At 37.2% G+C, this 22,710-nt stretch overlaps 1 protein-coding gene across 1 annotated transcript in view; it reads right to left on the bottom strand.

The window, feature by feature from the left end:
* Window positions 1-7,492: 7,492 nt before the first annotated feature.
* Window positions 7,493-22,710, bottom strand: part of LOC119693997 (prolactin-releasing peptide receptor) — a 36,894-nt gene continuing 21,676 nt past the window's right edge. The window contains exon 2 of the mRNA XM_038119238.2: window positions 7,493-9,709. Within this exon, the coding sequence (XP_037975166.2) occupies window positions 8,284-9,603 (1,320 nt within the window). The 5' untranslated portion in view covers window positions 9,604-9,709 and the 3' untranslated portion in view covers window positions 7,493-8,283. The remainder of the gene's footprint in view (window positions 9,710-22,710) is intronic.

Raw genomic sequence — 22,710 nt, 5'->3', positions numbered from 1 at the left:
TGCTGTAGGTATAAAAAATATGATGGTTTATACATTTTTGGTGCTACGTGGTGCTACGCTGAATATAGGAATTCAATATAAACTTGCTTCGTAAACAATTTGAAAACATTGATTTGAAAAGTCCGCTTTGGAAAATGTGTAAAATGCGAACATTTCAGAAATCGAAGAGAAAAACTCGGGTAAGGTCTTACGCCTCACTTGCAATAATTTAGACCCTCTGTTGCTGTAGACCGTAGATTAATAATACCTGCGATATGAAACCACGAGTGATTAACCATTAAAGGTTTAATTATCAGTAACTCACAAGCAATGCAGAGTATGAAATTCCAGTGACATATGAAACGTCAATGGATAACGAATGACGAAAGTCCCTAAAAGTTAAAAGGTATGTCAGGCTAAAATAACACACACACAAGTTTGCACTTAGCACCTACCTAGTTTGTTTTTTGTTTACGTCCAAAAAGGTACCTAAGCCTCTTTAATCAGTCCTTTAAAAAAATACAAATAAAATTCACCCGTGACAATCGAGCTAACTTTCCCGAATTACTTTCAGCACTATTTCGGAAGCGATGGGAGTTTGGGAACAATTGGTTTATCGCCCACGTAAACTACGGCAGTGACTCGATTTTGTCACAAACTCACTTGTTGTTGAATCCACCGACGCGTCGCCGGTTTACTTGTCATTTATATGAGCTCACGTAAATGTCTAATATTTCTTCATTCTATAAGATTTTAAGTTTGCTAGTAGTGGTAATTCGCACTTGTGGTTTTAATAAACCCATCTAATCTATATCACTATATAATTCATTAGTAAGTAATGAGATATGGATCAATTTAGTTCGCTCTCACCGGAACAGATAAGTTTGTGGCACTGCATTTCTCGCGTGCTTTGCTTTCGCCCTGAAAGGTTTACTGTAAAACTTCCGCGATAAAAAAGATCCTAATGGTGACTGTCCACCAGAGCGGAGAAGGCTGGCAGAGCGATGTGCAAGGCCAGAATCGACCAATAAAATTGCATGCTCGGTGTTTTGTATGCAATTTTATTGGTCGATCTTTTATTATTTTTAAAAATTATCATTTTTTGACATGTCGGCGACAAACACTAGGGGTGACATGCACCAAAGTGTTAAATCTAGATTTAGTGTCTCATCTCTATTTAAGAAACAGTCCATATAAATTTATGCCATAAATCGAGATTTAAAACTAAATCTAGATTAAATATGTTGGTGTAAGTGGCCCCAGAAGTCTAGAGTGTTACTGCGGTGAAAGGATTAGCCAGTCAGAATAGCGGCAGTCGCTGACTTCCCAGCATGCGCATATTTATATATGTTTAACCCCACCCTGTATAGTTACTACAACCTACGTAAATTTAATTCAATATTAAGGCAAATTACATTATTAAAGGCATAATCTCCGGCATTTTCAGTTCATACACTCGAGGCAAAAATCTCAATTTCCGCCCAAATGTAATTAGTTTTTTGAAAGCAATTTTAGCAAGAGTACTAATTTTATACAGGTACTTATACTTACATATGTGGTATTGTCATCATCATCATCATCAGCCAATAATCATCCACTGCTGGATATAGGCCTCTCTCAAGGAGCGCCACAACACTCGGTCCTCGGCCAACCACTACCGGCTACCCGCCTAAGGTCGTCAGTCCAGTGGTCAGGAGGGCGTCCTACGCTGTGTTTGCCTGTTCGTGGTCTCCTCTCGAGAACTCGTGTGGTATTGTATTGATCCATAAAATGTTTTTATAAGAAACATCCTATAAAATATTTTAGGTAGGTTTACCCATGAGCTTGAACTCAAAACAATAAATAAAATTAGTGCAAACAATTATATCTAAAGCGACATTCATTTGTCAAATGAATGTTATCCAAGATTACCCTTTGGGAGCCTTTATGAGGAAAATGTAAATGTATAGGTACATATGGGTAGAGAGTTTGTTTAGAATTAATCTCTTTGTTCCCAGTTTTGTCAGCTTTTCGTCGGCCTGTCAGATTGATGAGCGTTTTATTTTAATTAAATAAGTTGCTAACGGGTGTAACCCTTATCATTTTGATTGTAGTGTCCGTTTAGTGACATCCACTTTAAGCAAGGTTATTTAGAATTACTAAATAGATCTATTATCTAACAAATTAAATATTTGTAACAAACAAAATCTAAAAAAGGATTGTAATATTCATTATATATTCATAATAATATTAAAATAGAACAAATTTTTAAGCTTCTAAGCGATCTTTCACAAGAGAGTGTAGTAATAACAGTTCTTTTGTGTACTGTGCACACACTGCACACACTTGAGCACTATAAACTGCACTATCGGATCAACTCTTCTATCAGATCGGCCATCGTGGTGGAAATTTCTACAAAGTACTTGAACTAAATTTGATCTGAAGATTTAAAGTTTACAAATAATGACGTTGTGATATACGAATTTCGACTTTTTGACTGACACAAAGAGGCAAAAATCATTTGTTCCAAAGTCATTTTTAAATCTCCTCTAAACTTAAAAATGGTATATGGATGTGTGTATAAGTATTTAATACTAGCTGTTGCCCGCGAGCTTCGCTTCGCCTTAAAATTATTTTGCCGTGGACGACTCCCGAACTACCTACCCAATAACATGCCATGGTGGTATTAAATTAGATGAAAGTTGACAAATAAGTACGAAGATACTTGACTAAAAATTATTTTCATGACTTCATTGCGCAAAGACTTGTATAGCAATGGCAGAATAGTAATTTATAAATGTTTAATTTCAAGCATCTAACTTATGCAGTTTTGGTTTTTTTCATACTACTTATTTTTTTTCACTTTAACTCCCATTTTTCAAAACAAAACCATAACTTTACTAAGGTGTGCAGACATGTTAGATTGATAACATCTAGGTATCTTGCAATATCCTATTGTAACTAAGCTTTACGGCTGTTTTAACAGCATGCAGATTTCATCACGCACGTGGGATAGCACGCCATTTTCCCGCATCTCGTGTGCATATTCTACGCGTTACAATGAATACTTGTATGAACGCGTGCGGGGAAATCCCGCGTGCGTGATCAAATCCGCATGCTGTTAAAAACAGCCTAAGTTAATGCCGAATTTCAACCGCTAACTCCGGTTTTTGTGGGAAAATACGGTACCTAAGCTACGTCCCTTCCAAATTTCAAGTGCCTATGCTACGTTTAGCCTGTGCGTGTCAGTCATGGGAATTCCGTATAGAAAATCTCTGTACATTTTTCCTAAAACACCTACGTAATAAGTTTCATGGTTTTATCTTCAAAAATGACGCATAAGAACCAAATGACAATGAATGATGAAACCTCGTATTGAAAAGTACAGTCGTTTATTGTGTTGTTTTCGAGGACCTTTGAAACTTACTGCAAATACATACAAACTATAAGTACATTAGCTAAAATCAAACCATACCGCGATCTATATCCGATCCGACAACGCCATCTAGGAGCGGACATAGCTACTATATAAATTAAACTTCAAAAACTCAACACCCATAAAACCTTCAACCCCTATATTACACCCCCACACTGGGTTTTTTGTTTAAATGCTAATTATTATTTTTTTGTGATTATGTAGTGCCTAAATACAAAATATAATGTTATTATCTTCAAAAATGACGAACTTCATACAAAATATGAAATCCTATTTCATCCACTCACACATCGAAGTTTCAAAAACGCTAGAACAAAATGTTTAATTATTGCTCATCAAGTGCTTAAATAAAAAGTTTATTTAAAAAAAGATCTACCCCGGCCGGGAATCGAACCCGGGACCTTCGGCATAGCAGTCAGGGTCACTAACCACTACGCTAGATTTTTATCTTTTAAAATTAAGTATTCGCATACAACTTTTAACCCCCCCTTTTAACCCCTTACAACCTCCGTTTCGCAATAAAAAGTAGCCTATGTTCTTTCTCAGGGTCTAGACCATATGTATACCAAATTTCATTCAAATCCGTTCAGTAGTTTTGGCGTGAAAGAGTAACAGACAGACAGACAGACAGACAGTTCCGGATATAACCAACAGATGGCACTAAAAGCGCAATACAGAGAGCTTGTATGGAACCGAGGCCATTTAATATGAAGATCCTACATCGCGGTATTAAAGTTTTTCAGTTGTCTGAAATAAATACAAAACCTCATATGATAAATCTATTCTATAGTAGGAGAGTCAGGCAGTGACTTTCGCATTTATAATATTATGGATGGATGGATATGGATGGATGGATATATGGATGGATGGATATGGATATGGATATATGGATGGATGGATGGATTAGTTAGGATTAGGATTGTCAAATCAACAATCCATATGAGTTATCTACCACCAACGTCGCCGCCGCCGCCGTCGTTGCCCGGTCGTAGATTTATTTCATTGAAATGGCAGTCTCGCCGGTTGCCTAGCAACCGATCGTGGCGCCTCGGATATTAGGCGGATGTTGCCCTGACGAAATAGGCCACATGCTGCTAAGGTTCATTACGGGAATGATTTACCCCGGAACCTCCTTTTATCAGTATTTAGGATGTTTTTCGTGAGTATAGATGCCGATATGATATAAGATATACTTACGGTTTTCAGGTTCGTTGGAATTGCATTTTAATTCCATGCCGGATTCAATTCGGATAAAAATCTTGATTAAGACAATCACGACACCCATAAAAAAAGTGGCATTGAACATCTTTCCCAGCTACAAACACTCAGCTCGAACATTAATTAAAAATACTGACACACCGCTTTCCCTGAACATTTTGCATCTTTCGCACACATAACAACGCGGTTACTAGTCATAAGATGCCAGCACCACAAAAGGTTCAACCCAGGGACAACTAGTGAGCCTTGGGTTGAATCTTAAAACTCACTTCATACTTAGCCCACTCTTGTGTTTGTGTGATTTCCCATGGAGTCGTTATTTATTTAGTTAGCTCGTTTCTATAGGACAGCAGGTAGTTAATCCTGAGCACAGAATCTAAATTATTATTTAGAATTCTGTGTTCGTGAGGCTAGACTTCCGCCTTAAACTAGTCATATAATAAAAGAAACACCACATGTTATAAAATCAGCTTTTAATTAATTAAATCACATTTATAATTTTATAAAGAACAATCAAATTTGTAACAAACAATCTTCATTCTGCATCTATGAATAGCTACTCTATGAATAACTATAGTTAAGTTAAGCGATTAATATTTGGTTTTAAACTTAATTCATATTTTCCATGTCTTTTTATTCATTCATTCATTCATTATAAACAAGTCACTATTCATTAATAGTTTCTGCATAATATTATATTTTACAAACTTAACATTTTTTATTTATATTAAGTAGGTACCTACATCTTTGTTATGTACATTTTACATAATTAGCATCATCATCATAATATACAGGGTGTTGCGAAAGTGTTATACTAAGCCGAGAGGGGGTGACTCAGGGGGTCATCCTGAACAACTTTTTTTCTACGGCTATTTTCGCAACAGTCTATATAAAAATCTTAAGTACCTATTTATACTTTAATTTATAATTTAATCAGCATTAAGAAATATACTTCATAATTCTAAGTTGCAACCTTCAGTAATGTAACCAAAAATTAATCATCCATAAATTTTCATGCATGGTCTTTACTACTCGCAGATAAAACAAGCTGAAAAACCTCGCAGCAAACTTCAGTATAAAAATCACATCGCGATGTGCAAATGTGGCTCTTATATTTGTTTCAATCAAAACAAAAATGATCAAAATCGCTAGGCGAATGCAGATTCTCCGAAAGCGCGATCTATGTGGGGTGCACTCTGAGTTACTTACAAATTGCTCTAAAGAAACAGATAGGTACTTAATTAGAAAATCATTATTGGTTACATTACTCGTATTCAACTTTGAATTATGGGGCTCAGTAGTCTACTTGCTTAATACCAATCAAATTTATAGTAAAACAGCTGTATCTTATTTACCCGTACTGTAATAATAGTTTTAAAAGATCTTTTCTTATTTTATATTTAAATATACTACAACATAATAGTAGTATATTCACATCGCAGGGTTAAAATATAGGCCTTTGGATACTTGCTTATTAAACTTACACACTAAAATTATTAAAAACTTACACGAAAAAAAGACGTTCAAAGTACTATTCTATATTTTCTCTTTTTTTGTCTATGATAGTATGTACCCACATGTAACAGTGCATGTGCAATCAACATTTATATATTTCCGAGTTTCCTAATTTTATTACAAAAGAACATGGCAGACAACTCGTATAAAAATATTTTCAATAGAAGGTAAATTTACCACTCTAGATACCGCCAACTAATAGGTAGGTACTTTCCAGAGCTACTTTCATAACGAAAACGATGATCCAGAAGGATTACTTAGATAAGCTTTGTTATTATTTTACCTATCTGAGTATCAATCTTTCGCTGTGAACCTAAATTTCCGTATAAATTTGAAAGAAACTGATAAAACTAAATTTCAAAACGGGCAATTTAAATCTCTAGAACTGACAAATGAGTCGAGATGTCGAGATCAAATTAAGCACACATAAAGCTTAGAAAGATATTCTTACTTCAACATTTTCTACTAATTAAAACGACTTGGCTCTCCATCACGAATCGAATGGCTAAATCGAATATACTTCAACCAATAGGGAGGCCCTGCGCAGACCTATACCACATTAGCAAAATCTTACTGGCCATTACCTTGTAGTAATTGGCACTTAGTTACAGAATAGCGCATAATGTTGTATCGGTGCTTACTCTAAAGCACAATAATTCGAACAGTATGACATGGCTTTCTAAGTTAAACATCCCCGAAATTCCACACCATAATAATAATCATATTATATAAATATCTTAAATACAGATAATGGCTTATATGTTTTATTTTCTTAGTTTCTTACTCAATTATTTGATCACTTTTCAGTCCTCAATCACACTAAAATCAAACTGTTAAAAGTAACATGACGAAGCTATCTATTATTATACTTAAGTATTTAATATTTTTACAGCTCCTATATTTCTTAATGGTTTACTAAACCCATATTTTAACTACCCACAGGTAGCAGTGAGAAGTGGCTTTAGATAACATTTTGTTTTTTTATTATAGGTACTTACTTATACATATAAATTGGGCTTATTTTCTAACATGAGTCTTCATAGACCTTTTTGCAAGTAATTTATGTTCAACTTATATACAAAGCAACATCAAAGCTTAAAATATCATGATAATAATCATGAATAAAACTTATCTTCTCTAAAAGCTTCACTCTTATGTTTCATTTTATCATGTTAGCGACATTTTTTTATAACTGTACTCGTAAAATATATTTTTTGGTATTAGATTTGTACATGATTATATTTTCTATTCTATTTTACACGACTTATTTACATTACAAAAATAACTACCATTAATAGTACCTACAGTAAGGGGCAGATATACCTGACCCCCCTCAGAAGCATTGTTACTATGAGATGGGGGTCAGGTTTCTCTGCACCTGACCGTACTACCTACTTTTTATACAATGTATGTGTAACCTATAGGTACTTATCACTACTTATCTCTTTCGGCTATGATGGTAACGTAAGTAATCAAGTACCTACTTAGAAAATGATGTTAACATAACTCTAAGAAACTTTTAACTTGTATTGATCAAGTCATTAACCCTAGTACTTATATTAAGAATGTATACTTTTCGTTTTACTTTCGTTCATGAGTCGTTGAAAAGACGTAAGCTTACTGAAAAAAATATTTTAAGATCAGAATCTAGCCGTGTGTGCTTGTGTTACTTATATTAAAGGTACTATCAACTAATATAGGTATATTGTATATTGTTGATGTTTAATGTAACTACATCATATTGTAGATTTTAGATAAGTAACTAAAGCGTCCCACGGTTATTAAATCCATATTCTAATTAATGATAGTCTGAAATAGTTAAAGTTACAAAACACTATCTGTTATCATAACCGAAAACCCTTGCCTAAAATTTGACTTGATTAATGTGTCTATTTTGTTACTAGTAATCTTAGTTCCCGGCATCAATAATACTGAAATTTTGCATTTGCATAGATATATTTATAAGAGAGAAAAACAATACCTAATATTAAACATAATTACGGCATTTTATCTACGATCGACACAAGGGAATATTAGCTGTAAATGTTTTGTTTGTTTAAGCCCTTTCACAAAATGAAAAGGCTGTTGGATAACTTTAAATGCCTTTGGGTCGACAACAAAATCCCGCCTTGTATAGAACTTTAATGAGCTCACCGTTAAGCAGGATTACTCCTGACAGGTTCGGTAAATTGCGTTTCCTCGTTAATTAAATGCAAATTCACGTTTTCCCCCTTCACCTGGAAGGTCGCCGCCGCCGCTTTGTCCTCCAGAACAATGTTCTCCACTTCCAAGTCACTCGATTTTTTCCCATTCCCCTCCAGCGCTTTCTGCTTTAACGAGGGCCCCCGGTTCACAGAAGACGCTAATAACGTCTCCTGTATCGTGTCGTTTCCATTGCAGATTCTATCTGACTTGTGCGTCGGCATCCGCCCCGAGTGGTAGCTGGTTCGAACCCCGCCCGTCGACTCGAAGAAAGGCAAGACCTGCTTGAACTCTTTCCTGAAGTTCTCGTTCAGCCACGCGTACAGGAAAGGGTTGTAGCACGTAGAAGCCATCGCCATCGAGTGCGCAAAGAAAAAAGACAGAAAATAATATTTCCACTCAGTCATTTGAGCGTAAAAGTCGTTGAATATGTTTATAATGTTAATAGGAAGCCACGAAATACCGAAGATGGCCACCATTGATATGAGCATTCTATTAGTTCTTCTCTTGCGGTCTCGGTCCGCTTCCTCCCTCCTAGTGTTCTTGGCTCCAGGCTTCGACCGCGCGCGGTCGTTCAGTCTTATACTAACGCATGTATAACAAACAGCTATGACTAGAAACGGTATAAAAAACTGAAGTATTGTCGTGAAAACTCCAAATATCCTTCTCGACCTGTCTGACGGCCAGCTTTCTTCACAATACGTTTTGTTGTTTGTTATTTGAATGCCCATGAACAGTCCATACGGGCAGGTGACTACTAATGAGAACTTCCAAATAAAGATAATGATAGAAATGCAAGTTTTTAGTTTCATTCGCGGGTGGAACGGGTATATAATGACGAAGAATCGATCTATAGCTATAGACGTGAGAGTCAGAGTGGAAATGTAGACACTGCAGCCTTGTGCGTAAGGCATGAGATGGCACAGTATCCTACCAAACACCCACTTGCCAATGAAAGTGTACATCGGTGTGAGAGGGACAGCGAATACGCACAGGAGAATGTCGGAAAGAGCCAAGTTTGTGATGAAGAGATTCGTGACAGTTTGCATAGCTTTGTTCCTGAAGACGACATAGCAAACTAAGACGTTTCCGAACACACCGAGCATAAAGATGATAGTGTAGAGAATGCAGAAGGCCACTTGGACAGGTTTTTCGTCTATGATGTCTACGGTTCTGTTCAACTTGGGGTCTTCTAGAACCTCGATGGATTCGCCGGTCAGGGTTTTGAGGATGAGGACGCTCCCTCCCGAGTAGGTGGCGCCTGTCACGTTCATGATGGCATGTTCTTGACTCGTTCAGGTTGTGTTCACCACATCTCGCTCTTCACTGCGTTGGGATGACGACGGCCTTCCGATGCGACGTGTCAGTAGGCCAGTCCATCTGTGAACAAAAAATACTTTGTAAATAATCACGCCAACTATTTCTTCAATAGTTTAATAGGTATATTAAATCTTAAAATAAAATCGTGTGTACAGTGATTTTGTCAATAATAGAGAAATCCAATTGAAAATCACATTTCACAAAGAAAGAGACGAAATGTCGTGTTATATTTACTTAATAGAGAGAAAAAAGAGCCGATCGAAGTTCAAACACTTTAACCTGATCTTCAGAGCTATGTACGATTGTGAGGGTTATTTCATTATAACACCAAAAGATAATATTATAAGTTGCATTAAGTATCTATTTCTTTCTGTACTTAACTTCCTAAGCGCGTTTTTCTCTATATTTATAGATATCATTGTCAATTTAGCGTTATTTAGATTTGTTAATGACAGACGTTTTTGCACTTGGGTGGTTGTCATGACAACGGTAGCCGTTACCGTACCGTACGACACAATAAGGTGAAGTACCTACACATCACCGTAAAATGTCGGCAGCTGTTACGACGATTGCCGGCCACGTCACCTGCCATCAAACGTTGCGTTGGTTTGTTTATTATCGTGTTTTCTCAACTAGGTTGAAGTTTGTAGCCAGCACAGACTTTATAAAAATACCTTATAAGTGAGTGAACTAAATTAAAACAACTCAATTATGTATAATATGAAACAAAAAAATTACCTACCTACAAAGTTTTGGGCCCAGTCATCTTCATCTAACAAATTAGGTTGAAGATGAATTACCTTCCAAGTAATATGACAAAAAATAGCGATGTAGGTAACTTTCGTTTATTGTTAACGACTCCAATTACAATTCTTATAATGTTGAGATAACACGTTCCGTATGAAAGTTTTTTAAACACGAGTTAACATGTTTCTGTGTTACATCTGTGGTGTAGTTAACAAATTATATGGTTAAGTATTAGCCATAATACAAGGGAAAATAAAATTCATTTCAATTCATAAATTTAAAAAAAGCTTAAACCAATAACTATTTTTATAAATAAATCTGAATAAACATGAAAAATACTATTATGTAGTCTGAGCCTATCTGAAACCTAGTTAAACATTGTGAGATATGGCATTTCGACTTTCTCCGTGTTCGGCATCATAAGGGTCACAGTGACAGTTAAATAAAGTCCATTTTTCTCTCCACCTTTAATTTGCAAGGTGCGGGTGCCTATATAAATAGAGTGAGTCGCCCGCGCGCCTCAGTTGGTTTTTGATTTTTGAAGTGAACACTTCGGCAAAATGGCTCAATGTAGCCACGGTTCTCGTCGGCTTCGCTCCGACGGGGAAAAATATAATATTGAATTTGCGGAGTCTTCGCTGCCGGGAGCTGTAGCAATGGCTGCTGCGCACGCAGCCATTGCTGAGGATTTCGCAACGAAGGTTTGAGTTGATAAGCCGTGAGTAAAATGCTATTATTTACTGCTTTTAAAAGCTCAGCCACTGGTCATAATGCTCCGGCGCTTGGGGTTTTTATCCCACGCAGTAGGGTCCGATTCAATAGTCATGGTGATGATTGATCACATATTCCGTTCCTACTAGTGGCGCTTGAGCTAGATACTTACATGAATGACCGCTTTAAGTAAAGCATATGTTAATTTTATACAGGAAAAAATTATAAAAATATATTTTTCTACCCTCAATTTCTAATATTTTTAGAAAACAGTTGATAAAAACTTTGCTATTACAATAATGCACTTGATTATAGCTTATGTAAGGCTTTACAAACAGGAGCTTTCCAGGACCGTCATAGGATTTTTTACAGGAAGCACGTGGCTCCGAGTTTCAGTATGTTGGGACATTGTGGCATGTGCGGCGAGTAATTTGATCCGCCGGTACCTACCCGCTGAGGGTAGGCAGGCCGATTCGGTGAAATTGAAGTTTCGTGTAACCTGCACCCGGGCCTGTGCTCCTGCGCTGGCTCGTGGCACCTGCATCGCAGCGTACACCCGGCCCTGCGCTCCTGCCCTGGCCACCGGTTCGTGCCACCTGCATCGCAGCATACACCCGGCCCTGTGCTCCTGCGCTGGCCGCCGTCTCGTGCCACCTACATCGCAGCGTACACCCGGTCCTGGCCCTGGCCACCGGTTTGTGGTACCTGCATCGCTGCATAGACCCAGCCATGCACTCCTGCCCTGGCGGCTGTGTTGTCCCACCTGCATCGCTGCGCACACCTGGCACTCCTGTTCTGGTTGCCAGATCCAAACGCCCCCTGTCTGGGAAGAGATTTTATGCTCAGCAGAACCGCCTGCACTATTGCTAGCACGGTCATCATCATCATCATCAGCCATCATTATGAGTGACTTATTTAGAAGGTATCGAGTAACGTGCGCTATTCATCAGCGATTTTGGCATATGCAGACGAACTTTTACTGCCAAGGTTGGTCATGTTAGCCATACAAGGGCACACCAACGAAGCCTGAGTAACCACCTGCAGTCGCCGTAGCCGCATCGGCATGGATGACGACAAATCGGGTAACGTGCACCGCTTCTAAAAGTGTTATAGCACTTCAATTTTATGCCTCCGCTGAGGTAGGGTATTCTATTAAAGCAGCTTTCTTCTGAGTGACCTGTAGACTGCTCCTGGGGATAGTTGTGCAATAATTTTTTTTTTTTTTTTTTTTATTTCGATGTCTCTGCTGAAGAAACTGTCTAATGCAGCTTTTGTTCTAAACTGCCTAAAGATCATTGGACTGCTCATGGGAATGGTGACGCACGGTAAGTACAGGAGCGTTACTCTATACTGATGAGAAACGAACGAACGAGAGCTGTCGTGCAATCGGCACGTTTAATACATACAAACAGATAGAGCGGCTCGCGCCGCAGTGCACTGAAAGTTCGTTTTTCGTCATATAAAGTGACCCCCCAGACACTATCTTAAGTGTCATGACACATCGGCAGATTCCAGCTTTGAGTATTTTCTTTTCTCGGCTGTGAGCAAAGTGAATCCCACCGGCGAGTGTTCAACCTAAAAGCACTGAGCTAATTCCTGATTTCGTGAAAGTCACTGTTGCTATACCATACCGCTTCACAAGTTGCCGAATTTATTATGATCCTACTGTCGGGTGATCATGATCGGAGTGTCATCGCGGTTTCTGAGTGGCACCATATTAGCTGTCTTCGTTATGTCCCAGTGGATTGTGAGTGTGTATCCGAGCTCTTTGTTGAAAAATGCGTGAACCTCCTACGCAGCAGCTGTCTACTAGTTGTGTATCGAATAAATCGAGTAACGGTGCTCTTGCACGAGACGACTACCTTTTGGTAAAATTATAACTTCCACTATTCTGGGAACATGCATATACCTACTGTGTACTGTGTATCACATCACGTGTAGCCGCAGCCCTACTCAATGTACGGGGCTAGATAATAAACAATGGCAGTCGTCATTAAATTTCTATGAATTTCGAAGGTCATCATTTGGAGCACAATCCAAAGTGTGAAAGTACCTATTCATGCCTAAACGGCTTCTCTAATGAAAATGTATTTTTAATTCGATTCTGGCGCAAACGTTTCATAACTATTTTTCAACACTGTATCTGCTGAAACTACTTAGACTGACTGGTTAAGATGAAGACGTGCCGTTTTCACAATTCCATTTTGAGTAATCCTCAACTGTTTTATGGATCTTTCAGTTAGTTATGTAACTAGTTACCAAGTAAAAAATTACTTGTGTCATGCTCGTACTCGCATCTCATTTAGGAGCTCTCTGGCCTCTAGCTGAATGCTAGAACTGGTATATATATCTACTAAGCTAGTACAGAGTTATAACCGGGCAGCGGTGACGGTGACGTGGTAGCTGCTTGATTTATTAGAGTTTGCTGAAAACTTTCTAAATAAGTAGGTAATAATTATTAGTCATAATATTAACTCTTCGCAGTTCTTTCAGAATGCAATACCAGGTCGCTGAAGTAGGTAACCTTCCTTAGCTGGACAACAACAACAACAAGTAAAGAATGTCACAGTTATTCGCCGTTCCACTGTCATATCGATGTCCAAGGACTTTTTCTTGGGTATAGCTAACTACCTAAGTTTACCTATAGATAGCCGCAAGCTATCTGCTGTTGGCGAACTGTCAGTTCTGATTGATAAGTCAGGCTCGAGGTGGCTCGTCCAACTGTCCATGTTCCCGCCACCATGATTGTTGCTTCCACAGATTAGAGAGTCTATGTTGGCTGTCGTTGCATCAGGTCTGATCAGATACAAGTAACATCTTTACGTACCATCTTTATTTAATCGAGCTATTTTATTTAGTTTTATCTAGGTTGACTTAATGGTTTCAAAATCGAACCTACAACAATGTAAGTAGGTAGTAGTAGGTACCTACCTACGTACCTTTGAAGTTGCAACAAGGCGAAGCCTTAAGGTTTTGGCCGAGACCTGCCCGTAGTGTTGACGAACATACCTAAAGGTGACCTTGTTAATGTTTTTCATATGAAGTACTGAACATTTTACTTATTCTGGTGGCATGACTGATCATTTACTTACCCAGTTAAGACATGTTAGCCGGGTTTCATTTATCAAGTATTATAATTGTTATTGTTGTGTTAATCAATCTTTATTAATTGATGTCATCTACCAAGGAATGCTGCCAGAGCTCATAATATTCACACATGATGATACAGAATGATAGTAGCCCACAAAATCGGTGCAAAGGCTTATAAAATAACTTTCCTTCCTAGTAGGACTGCACAGGAACTCGTTAACCGCCGAGTTAGTTAGAATACAAAATTAGACTGTGTGTTACTTGTCAATCTAGAATATGAATATAGTGACCTGCATCATGTTTTGAAAAACTGAATACTTAGTTATCCGCCAGTGTCACAGCCTTCATCTAATCTTTTCCAGTAGCTGATGAGGCTGAGATATTTAGTAAAATTATCTTCCCTTCAAGCACCACTCCTCGTTCCAAGGACTAGATGCCGCGCCAGGTGTTGCAGGCCGTGTCGTCGTACAGGGCTGACTGAGCAGGTCCTCGAGGCTCCAGGGTCGGCTGCTGCATTTCTGAAGTCAGTCCAGAATTACATACCCTAGTCAGCATGTGCTGACCTGAGCCCCAGCGGCCTGGATCGATATTCTACATTTTACAGCTTTTAAATATTGTTGCAAAGTATTTCACTGGTTCCATCCATTCGGCTAGTGTATGTTAAAAATATTGCCTTGACAATAACAAGATTTTGATCAATAATTACTTATAAGTATTGCTTTCGAAGAGGCACTGTGTGTATCCATATGTATAAATACCTACATATATGTAGGTATAGGTACATACCTTCCATAACTTTCTGACAAGTCAGGAATAATAAGGAAGTACTTAAGTCTTAAGTATACTTATACCTTTCTTTTTAGTATATCTACTACCTAGAAATCTATGCATTATAAATTTATAGATTCAAATATTTATCTACTGATATACTCATCAGTAGCTTATGGGTCACAGTTGGTTTTCCCTCCACCATGCGATAATAAACACATCTCACAATGTTTAACTAGGTTTCAGATAGGCTCAGACTACATAATAGACGCATTTTTCCTGAAATAAAAATGACATATTATGTATCTAGCCTTTCGAAACCTAGTCATTTCTGCATGGTGATATTACAACTGAGGCGCGCGGGCGACTCACTCTATTTATATAGGCACCCGCACCTTGCAAATTAAAGGTGGAGAGAAAAATGGACTTTATTTAACTGTCACTGTGACCCTTATGATGCCGAACACGGAGAAAGTCGAAACGCCATATCTCACAATGTTTAACTAGGTTTCAGATAGGCTAGATACATAATATGTCATTTTTATTTCAGGAAAAATGCGTCTATTAATAATAAACGAATGGCAAGCACTCGGATTCCACTTATGCATCGACTACAGTTACTGTAATATGGTAAACCCTTGATTGGATTGCCCGCAATATCTGTATGCGGTTATAAGAAATCAAAAGAGAATTGAAAAATAAATTAGTTGGCTGCATAAAATTTGCATGACATGAATAAAAAAGTAAGAGCTCATTCTATATCCAGCAGATAACGATTATAGGCTGGTAGTGTTAATGATACTTAATAAGAATAATCCATTTTACAAATTATAAAAATCACGTCATTTTTTATTCTGAATTTATTATAATCACGAATATTTGTTATTACTATTGTTAAATAAACGAACGAAAAAAATACGGTTTCTTTATTATTCGAAAATACTATAGGTAATTAAGTAGTCATAAATTCACTTAAAAATTATTCGTCTTTAGAAAGAATTCTTATTGCCATCACATATTTTAAGAAAGCGCTAATTAACTTGGCTCCTTTTCAGATTCCAACACTTTTCAGCACCACTGGCGTCGTTTAAATTCCAAACTTGGCCCATCTATCTCGTACTTAGCATATTTATATATTTTCATCTCCAGATCCTTCCTAGCGTGTTGGCGCTCGCTGGCGCGTTGAGTTTCGAATAATAGTTACTTTTTAGGTAAAAACTAACACATTTGTTGTCGGTTGGTCTATCCGCCTATTATGTCTATACAGCCCTTTATGATTATATCAGGAAGCCGAGGAGATAACGAGCTAAAATTTAAACCCTAAATAAATTTTAATATAAATTTAATCATAATTATGCAATCCATTTGAAAAAGATACGTGTTACGATGTGTTTAAATCAATTCTTGATCCTGACAGCACCACATGATTCAATTCGTTTCAAACGGAAGAAAATGTAAATATTAAGTATGTCTTGTATATTACATAGAAAAATCCGTAGATTTCATCTCCGTCAATAATTCAGTTCAAGTGGTTACATAAAATACGAATCCTGCAGGATAAAACTGTACACCCAAAGGCATCAATCAATTTACAAGCAATCAAGCATTTGTGATGAGATTTTGTAGAAATGACTTTCTTAGCACCCCGCGGGAAATTAGGGCAGGCGCCGGCTGTTCCGGTAGAACATGCCGCCAAAATAATTCACTTATGCCGAGTTTTTTGATCCGTAGTCAACTTTAACAGCGGGCAGGAGGGCGTCCCACGTTGCTTTTGCCTGTTCGTGGTCTCTATACGAGAGCTCGTCTAACCCAACGGTTATCGGTTCTTCGGCAGAATGGGGAGATATGACTGCCATTTTATCTAAGCACATTTTAACAGCTATATGTCGGTAACCTTAGTTCTTTGACAGATAACCCTATTTCTTATAGGATCTATCAGAGCAACCCCAAGCATATAGCTCTCTCCATAGCATGTGCACTTTAAATCGGTGCACCAGTCTGCACCATACGTCATCACTGTGCAAGATGCAGTGGTTGACTAGACTTTTGTCTTCAGGCTTTGAGGGATGCCTACAGGTTGGGAAGCAGCATTTAGGCCACTTAGCATCCAGCTGAGTTCCGGCAGACATTCTGCCATATTGACGATGTCGTCTGCGCAGCGGAGGTGTGACATGTGTTCGTTCCAGTCCAACGTCTTAAAGACATCTTCTAATGCATCGGTCTTCAGTTTCTTAGATATTACATCTCCCTGTCTTACTCCTCGTTGCCTTTGGATAGGTCTTTTCTTGTGGTCCTGTACTTGGACAATCATAGTAGCAGCATTGTATAAACACCTCAACACCCTGATATAGCGACAGTCGATTTAGCATCTCTCCAAGGAGTCCAAAACTGCCCGTCTCGATGGAGACGAAGGCTTTCTCATAGTCTTCAAAGGCTAGACACAGAGGCTTATTATACTCTTCGGTCTTCTGTATAATCTGCCTTACTGTGTAGATCTATTGTACTAAAGTCTTTTCGAAACCCAGCTTGCTCTGGGGGCTGAAACTCGCCGAGCTTTTAGGCAAGACGGTTCGTCGATCTATGATATCCTTCAATAAAATATTGTTGAATTTCTGAAAACTATTTTCTATTGTCTTATGTCTTGTCTTGTCTTTTATGAATTTGAAGGCTATATTTAAGTCATCTGAAGAATACTGTCTTCGTTTAGGTGGCATCCCGTTGATGATGGTTTGCGCACTGTAACAAAATTTATAATATATATATATACATCGGTCGGATATTGGCCACTTCACCACTAAATACTGGCCACCTATGCCAGTAACTGAATTTAATTGATAAAAGTGCGTGACATTTTGCCACACGATACTACAACTTATAAATATTGTGAAAACAGTCGATTTTCATCTAAATAGAGTACTTGCATTGGCATAGGCGGCCAGTAACAGAAAATTTGCAATATATTGATTCAATTATTGGCCACCTCCAAAAACTCACCTTCCCAAAGGTAATTGCATAAAACTATAATATATTAATAAAACTTACCATTTACACCATATAAATATGCTAAAGAAATCACTTAAATTGCGTTCAATCACCAATAATGTCAATTTTGAAGAAATGTGTTTCGTTAAGAAATACGTTACTCTGAAGCGTACACGCGGAAGTCCGACCGCCAACTGTCAGAAAAAGGCGGCATAGTATAGCGCTTTTTTTCATAGTGGCAAAAAATTGTACTAAAATCAAAGTCAGTTAGATAACAAACTTCTATTAAAAAACACAGATGGCAGGTGATGCCTCATTCCTTATTTTATGATTTTTAAGTTTATAGTGGCCAGTAACTAACGATGGCTAATAACTGGCAGTTTTAGACCTGGTTTCTCATGATTCTGTTAGTTACAGTCTCAATAACGGATTTGCGGACGACGCGATTAAGGATTATTACCCTTGTTAATTGGATGAGTCCCATGACGAAAATCTAATAGACCATTCATAAATCAAGCATTATGTAAATCATTCACTCACACTTCATTCAATATTCTGTCATATTCATTGAAATTGGTGTCTATGTCTCTATCATGTCAAACAACCTCAAACAACCAAACTTTTTGGTTTTGAGGTTGCCATGGTTACTATTTCTATCGAGGTTGTTTTTTGACATCCGTCATTGAAAATAATATCATTACGCCATGCCCTTTGAAAAACAATACAACGAACTAGATGGAGTGTCAGTGCAATAGAAAGGACTCAACAAATAACACCACAATTTCTAAGTAAGGTCTTATTTTAAAATATTTTGTTAGTAGATTTTTCACTTAATTCAATAGTTCTCATTAAGTCATTAGGTTTAACTTCTTATATCTACCTCTGTGGTCTAGTGGTAGAAGCTCAGCTCCATCACCCAGGGAACCCATCAATTTGTGTTTCTATATTGCGGTTCCAAGTTAGGTTAGGACATTAAATTAAAACTTTTATCTTGGTTTGACATTATATAAAACCCAGACAGTATTTCGCTTCTTTTTTTATGTCACACGACATCTAGTTCGTATATTGTTTATCAAAGACTCTGTTCATTTTTCCATCTTGAATCTTGACAGAATGAGTGACAAGTAAACAACCCGTTGCCTGGTTACCGGTCTTAACCAAGTCTTAGCGGAACCCCACAGCAGCAATCAAGTTTATCACCCGATCAAGGGAGTTAACCCCGTGATTTAGCATGGTGGGACACTCACTAACTTTAACGGTCCAAAATGTGACCAAACCGAATTATTTTTAACCTAACCGAATGGTGTGAAATTAGGCCTTACCCTACTAAGCCGAAACCTACATGTGCAGCATGGTATATCAAACCCGAAAGTGAAATCGTTTTTGTGTTTTTTTTTTTCATTTTCCATAGAAACTTAGTTGGTCACGTGAATTTTTACTATGGAGAATGTTTTTTTTTTCGCAATTTTGAAATTCTGATTTCAGATTCGGGCATATGCTGGTTTCGGCTTAGTATACCCTTTTTGCAACACCCTATATATAACTACAGTATATTTTGAATACAGTCATAAAAAGAAAAAAAAAACCTTCCGTCATTGGAAGAAGACCCGTGCCCGATGTGTGATACCTAACATTAACTTTAGTTAATAATTAAAAAAGATTATCCCTTTGAAATTCCAGATTTTCTTATTATAGTTTCATTTTGTTTATGGCATTCAGAGAATTAATTATGCATGTCAGCATAAGGCTGCATGTGGGTATTGTGTGCAGCGAATTTGTTCCCAGCAGGCAACCTGTGGGCTCAATCTCATCTTTCAAATATTCAATTTATAGAGCCAAACTTTCATTTTCCATTTAGACAACGAATGATATATATGAGATATTTTTGAGTATCCGTAAAAAGAGCTAGTAGTGCTACAAAAACTACACTTTATTCCTTTGTACTGTTTCTGAACAATTTAATAAGAACATTTTTATCTGTCAGAAAGCTCTACGAGTAGGAAACCCAATAACTCTTTCGATATAGTATCATCACTCATTCCGAAATAATAAAATAAACGCGGCTGAGATAATAAAATATTCAGTATAAGTACCTACCCCGTTCTCATCTTTCTCTTCACGATATCGACAGGCTTTTCCACTTCATTGGTCCGTTATTACCAAATTCATTAAAATAAGTATCGACCTTCGATCTTACAAATGTCTCACGCCACAAAAATTACCTTCTCTGGCGAACGAATATAGGCCAACTCAATAACTGAATTTCATCAAAATACGTGAAACTCAAACTAGATTCATCAAAATAATCTTTTTTCGATATATTCGTAATACCTACTAGTTGTCGAGTATTGTTCCAGTTATCCCATTATACGAGTGATATACGAATACCTACATATTTGTATCGCGGCGAGTGATATCAGATTTCAATGGCCGTTATGCAAGTATGCAACGGTATAAATATCTAAAGCGTTCACTAGCCGAGTGTGCTTGGCAGCTACATGGACGGCCAATGGCTGAGCTTTTTGATTTGGCAACCATTTGTGGAGTATTGGAATACCGTTCACGGCTATAACTTTTCATTGCATTTAATTGGACCCAACTATTTTCACGATGTAGAGAGATTTACAGATTTCAACGCAATGTTGCGTATGTAGAGTTAGTACTCGCTTGGTTGGAATTTTATTGTTTCAGTTAGATCCCGCATACCTTCTAGGAGGTTAAGAAATAGAAAGTTATAAGTTAAGTATAGCATAAGTATTTTTAATCACAACTGTTTTTAAATTTAATTAATAAACTAAAGGCCACTTGCACCAATATTAAATCTAGATTTAGTGTTAAATCTCGATTTAGTGTCAAGTTTTAAATGGACTGACGTTTCTTAAATCGAGATTTCACACTAAATCTAGATTTAATATGTTTCTGCAAGTGGCCCTAAGTATAATAAAATTGTTAGTAAGTGTATTAGGAGGGTTCCTCTAGCTTGGATTATTTATTTATTTATTTTATTTATTTATTTATTCTTCATTGCACAATATACAAAAGTAATTATGTACAATTAGGTGGACTTAATGCTAAAAGCATTTTCTACCAGTCAACCTACAGGAGGTACAGGGAGTAAATTGTATGGGAGTGCAAAAATTATAACTTACAAATGAGAGCTTTCATGCGTATCGGTACGTTTCAGACAAAAAATTCATTAGCAATCGGAAATTTCATATAAATTTGCTAAGATAGAGTAACCCTGTCATGCACAGCTTACAAAGATTCTTTTACGAGAGTGGGACATAAAGGAGGCCGAGCTTTTAATTCAAAGGGACAACCTTGGCCCTTTGTTTTGTTTGTAAATGAGAAACCAATCAACATCCCATTTGCATGCTTTGTAAGAAAGGCAATTAAATGGTACTTAAATTAAGCACATCGATTAGACGGCGTTGTGGTTAGTAAGCTACGATATCGAGTTTGGTTCCAGGTAGGGGCTGATATATTTTATGTGTAGCCCGATGTTTGATATGCCACACTGACTTGGTGTTTCTGACGAACAAGACAATTTAAAATCGTGATAAAAGTGCTAAAGTTTAAATAAGTTTTTGTTTGAATTATTTGATTACGAAATAATCATCGAGAGTGGAATGTAAGTTTCCTTAAAATATGATGGGATAAAAATTGTTTATCCTACAATATATAAATCTTTTTACTTACACAAGCATAGGTTCCAAAAGTTGTTGTCCCCTTGCAAAACGCTAAATGGGCTATACATCAAAAAGTCTGTTAGGAAAGTCAGCCAAAAAAGCTATAAATATTTCACACGTGAAGTTGACGTGAAGCAAATACATTGCCCCTTAAATTTATTTATTTATAAGAGGTGTTGCGAATATAGCGTTGTAATGCAAAAATGGATATATGATTCGTAACAACGACTTATTTATAATTATGTAATGCATGTACCTATTCGCGTCTGACAGATAACACTTATTTCACTATTGAAAAATCAGCCCTAAGACACACTCAAATTAAGATGGCTTTAGAGTTTAATCATGACTATGCTTAAACAAACAAATAAATAAATAAATAAATAAATATTCTCTGAAACTCTATTATTTTTATTGACAGTTATTGGATATTGGAAACAGCAATTTATTAGTGGAAGAGTACTGAAACCGATTCAGTTAGTATTCAGCTCTGCAATGCCATAGTAACTAAAGTTAGGCAATTGTAAACTTTGGCATTTACAAATTATGTAATGCTACTCAAGCTTTACAAAAAAACAACTGAACGAGAGCTTTCATGCAAACGGTACGTTTAATGCAACGAGATAGAGTCGACTTTACGTATCATAATAATTATTTTGTATGTTGTAGGTACTCACACACTTCGTTTTACTAAACTGAAGTGGGCAGCGGCAGTGTGGCCGCAAGCATAACAATAAAATTCATAATGTACGCCTGGCAATACAGGTAGGCATTCTTTCCCTATAAACATGGCAACCCCGGTGGCCGAATATTTGGCTGCACGCCAATTTGTGACATACGTAGGCTGCTGTGAGATGTTTTTACAAGCTCCACCTGTATCCTGTATGCAAACAGCTGGCGTCCGGCCTCTCTGTGCTGTTTTAAAAATAGAACGGTCAATTTTCAAACATGGAATGATAACTTTTTTTTGACTTCGTCAATCTTTTTACGCGAGAGAAGTTTGTAGGTGCGGTGTTGGTATGACCATGTGCTAAAAAGTACATCGGTATATTACAAGGTAATAGACGGAAGCTT

This window comes from Plutella xylostella, chromosome 29, assembly GCF_932276165.1.
Source record: "Plutella xylostella chromosome 29, ilPluXylo3.1, whole genome shotgun sequence".
Lineage (NCBI taxonomy): Eukaryota > Metazoa > Arthropoda > Insecta > Lepidoptera > Plutellidae > Plutella > Plutella xylostella.
This window is presented reverse-complemented; position numbering and strand designations above follow the sequence as displayed.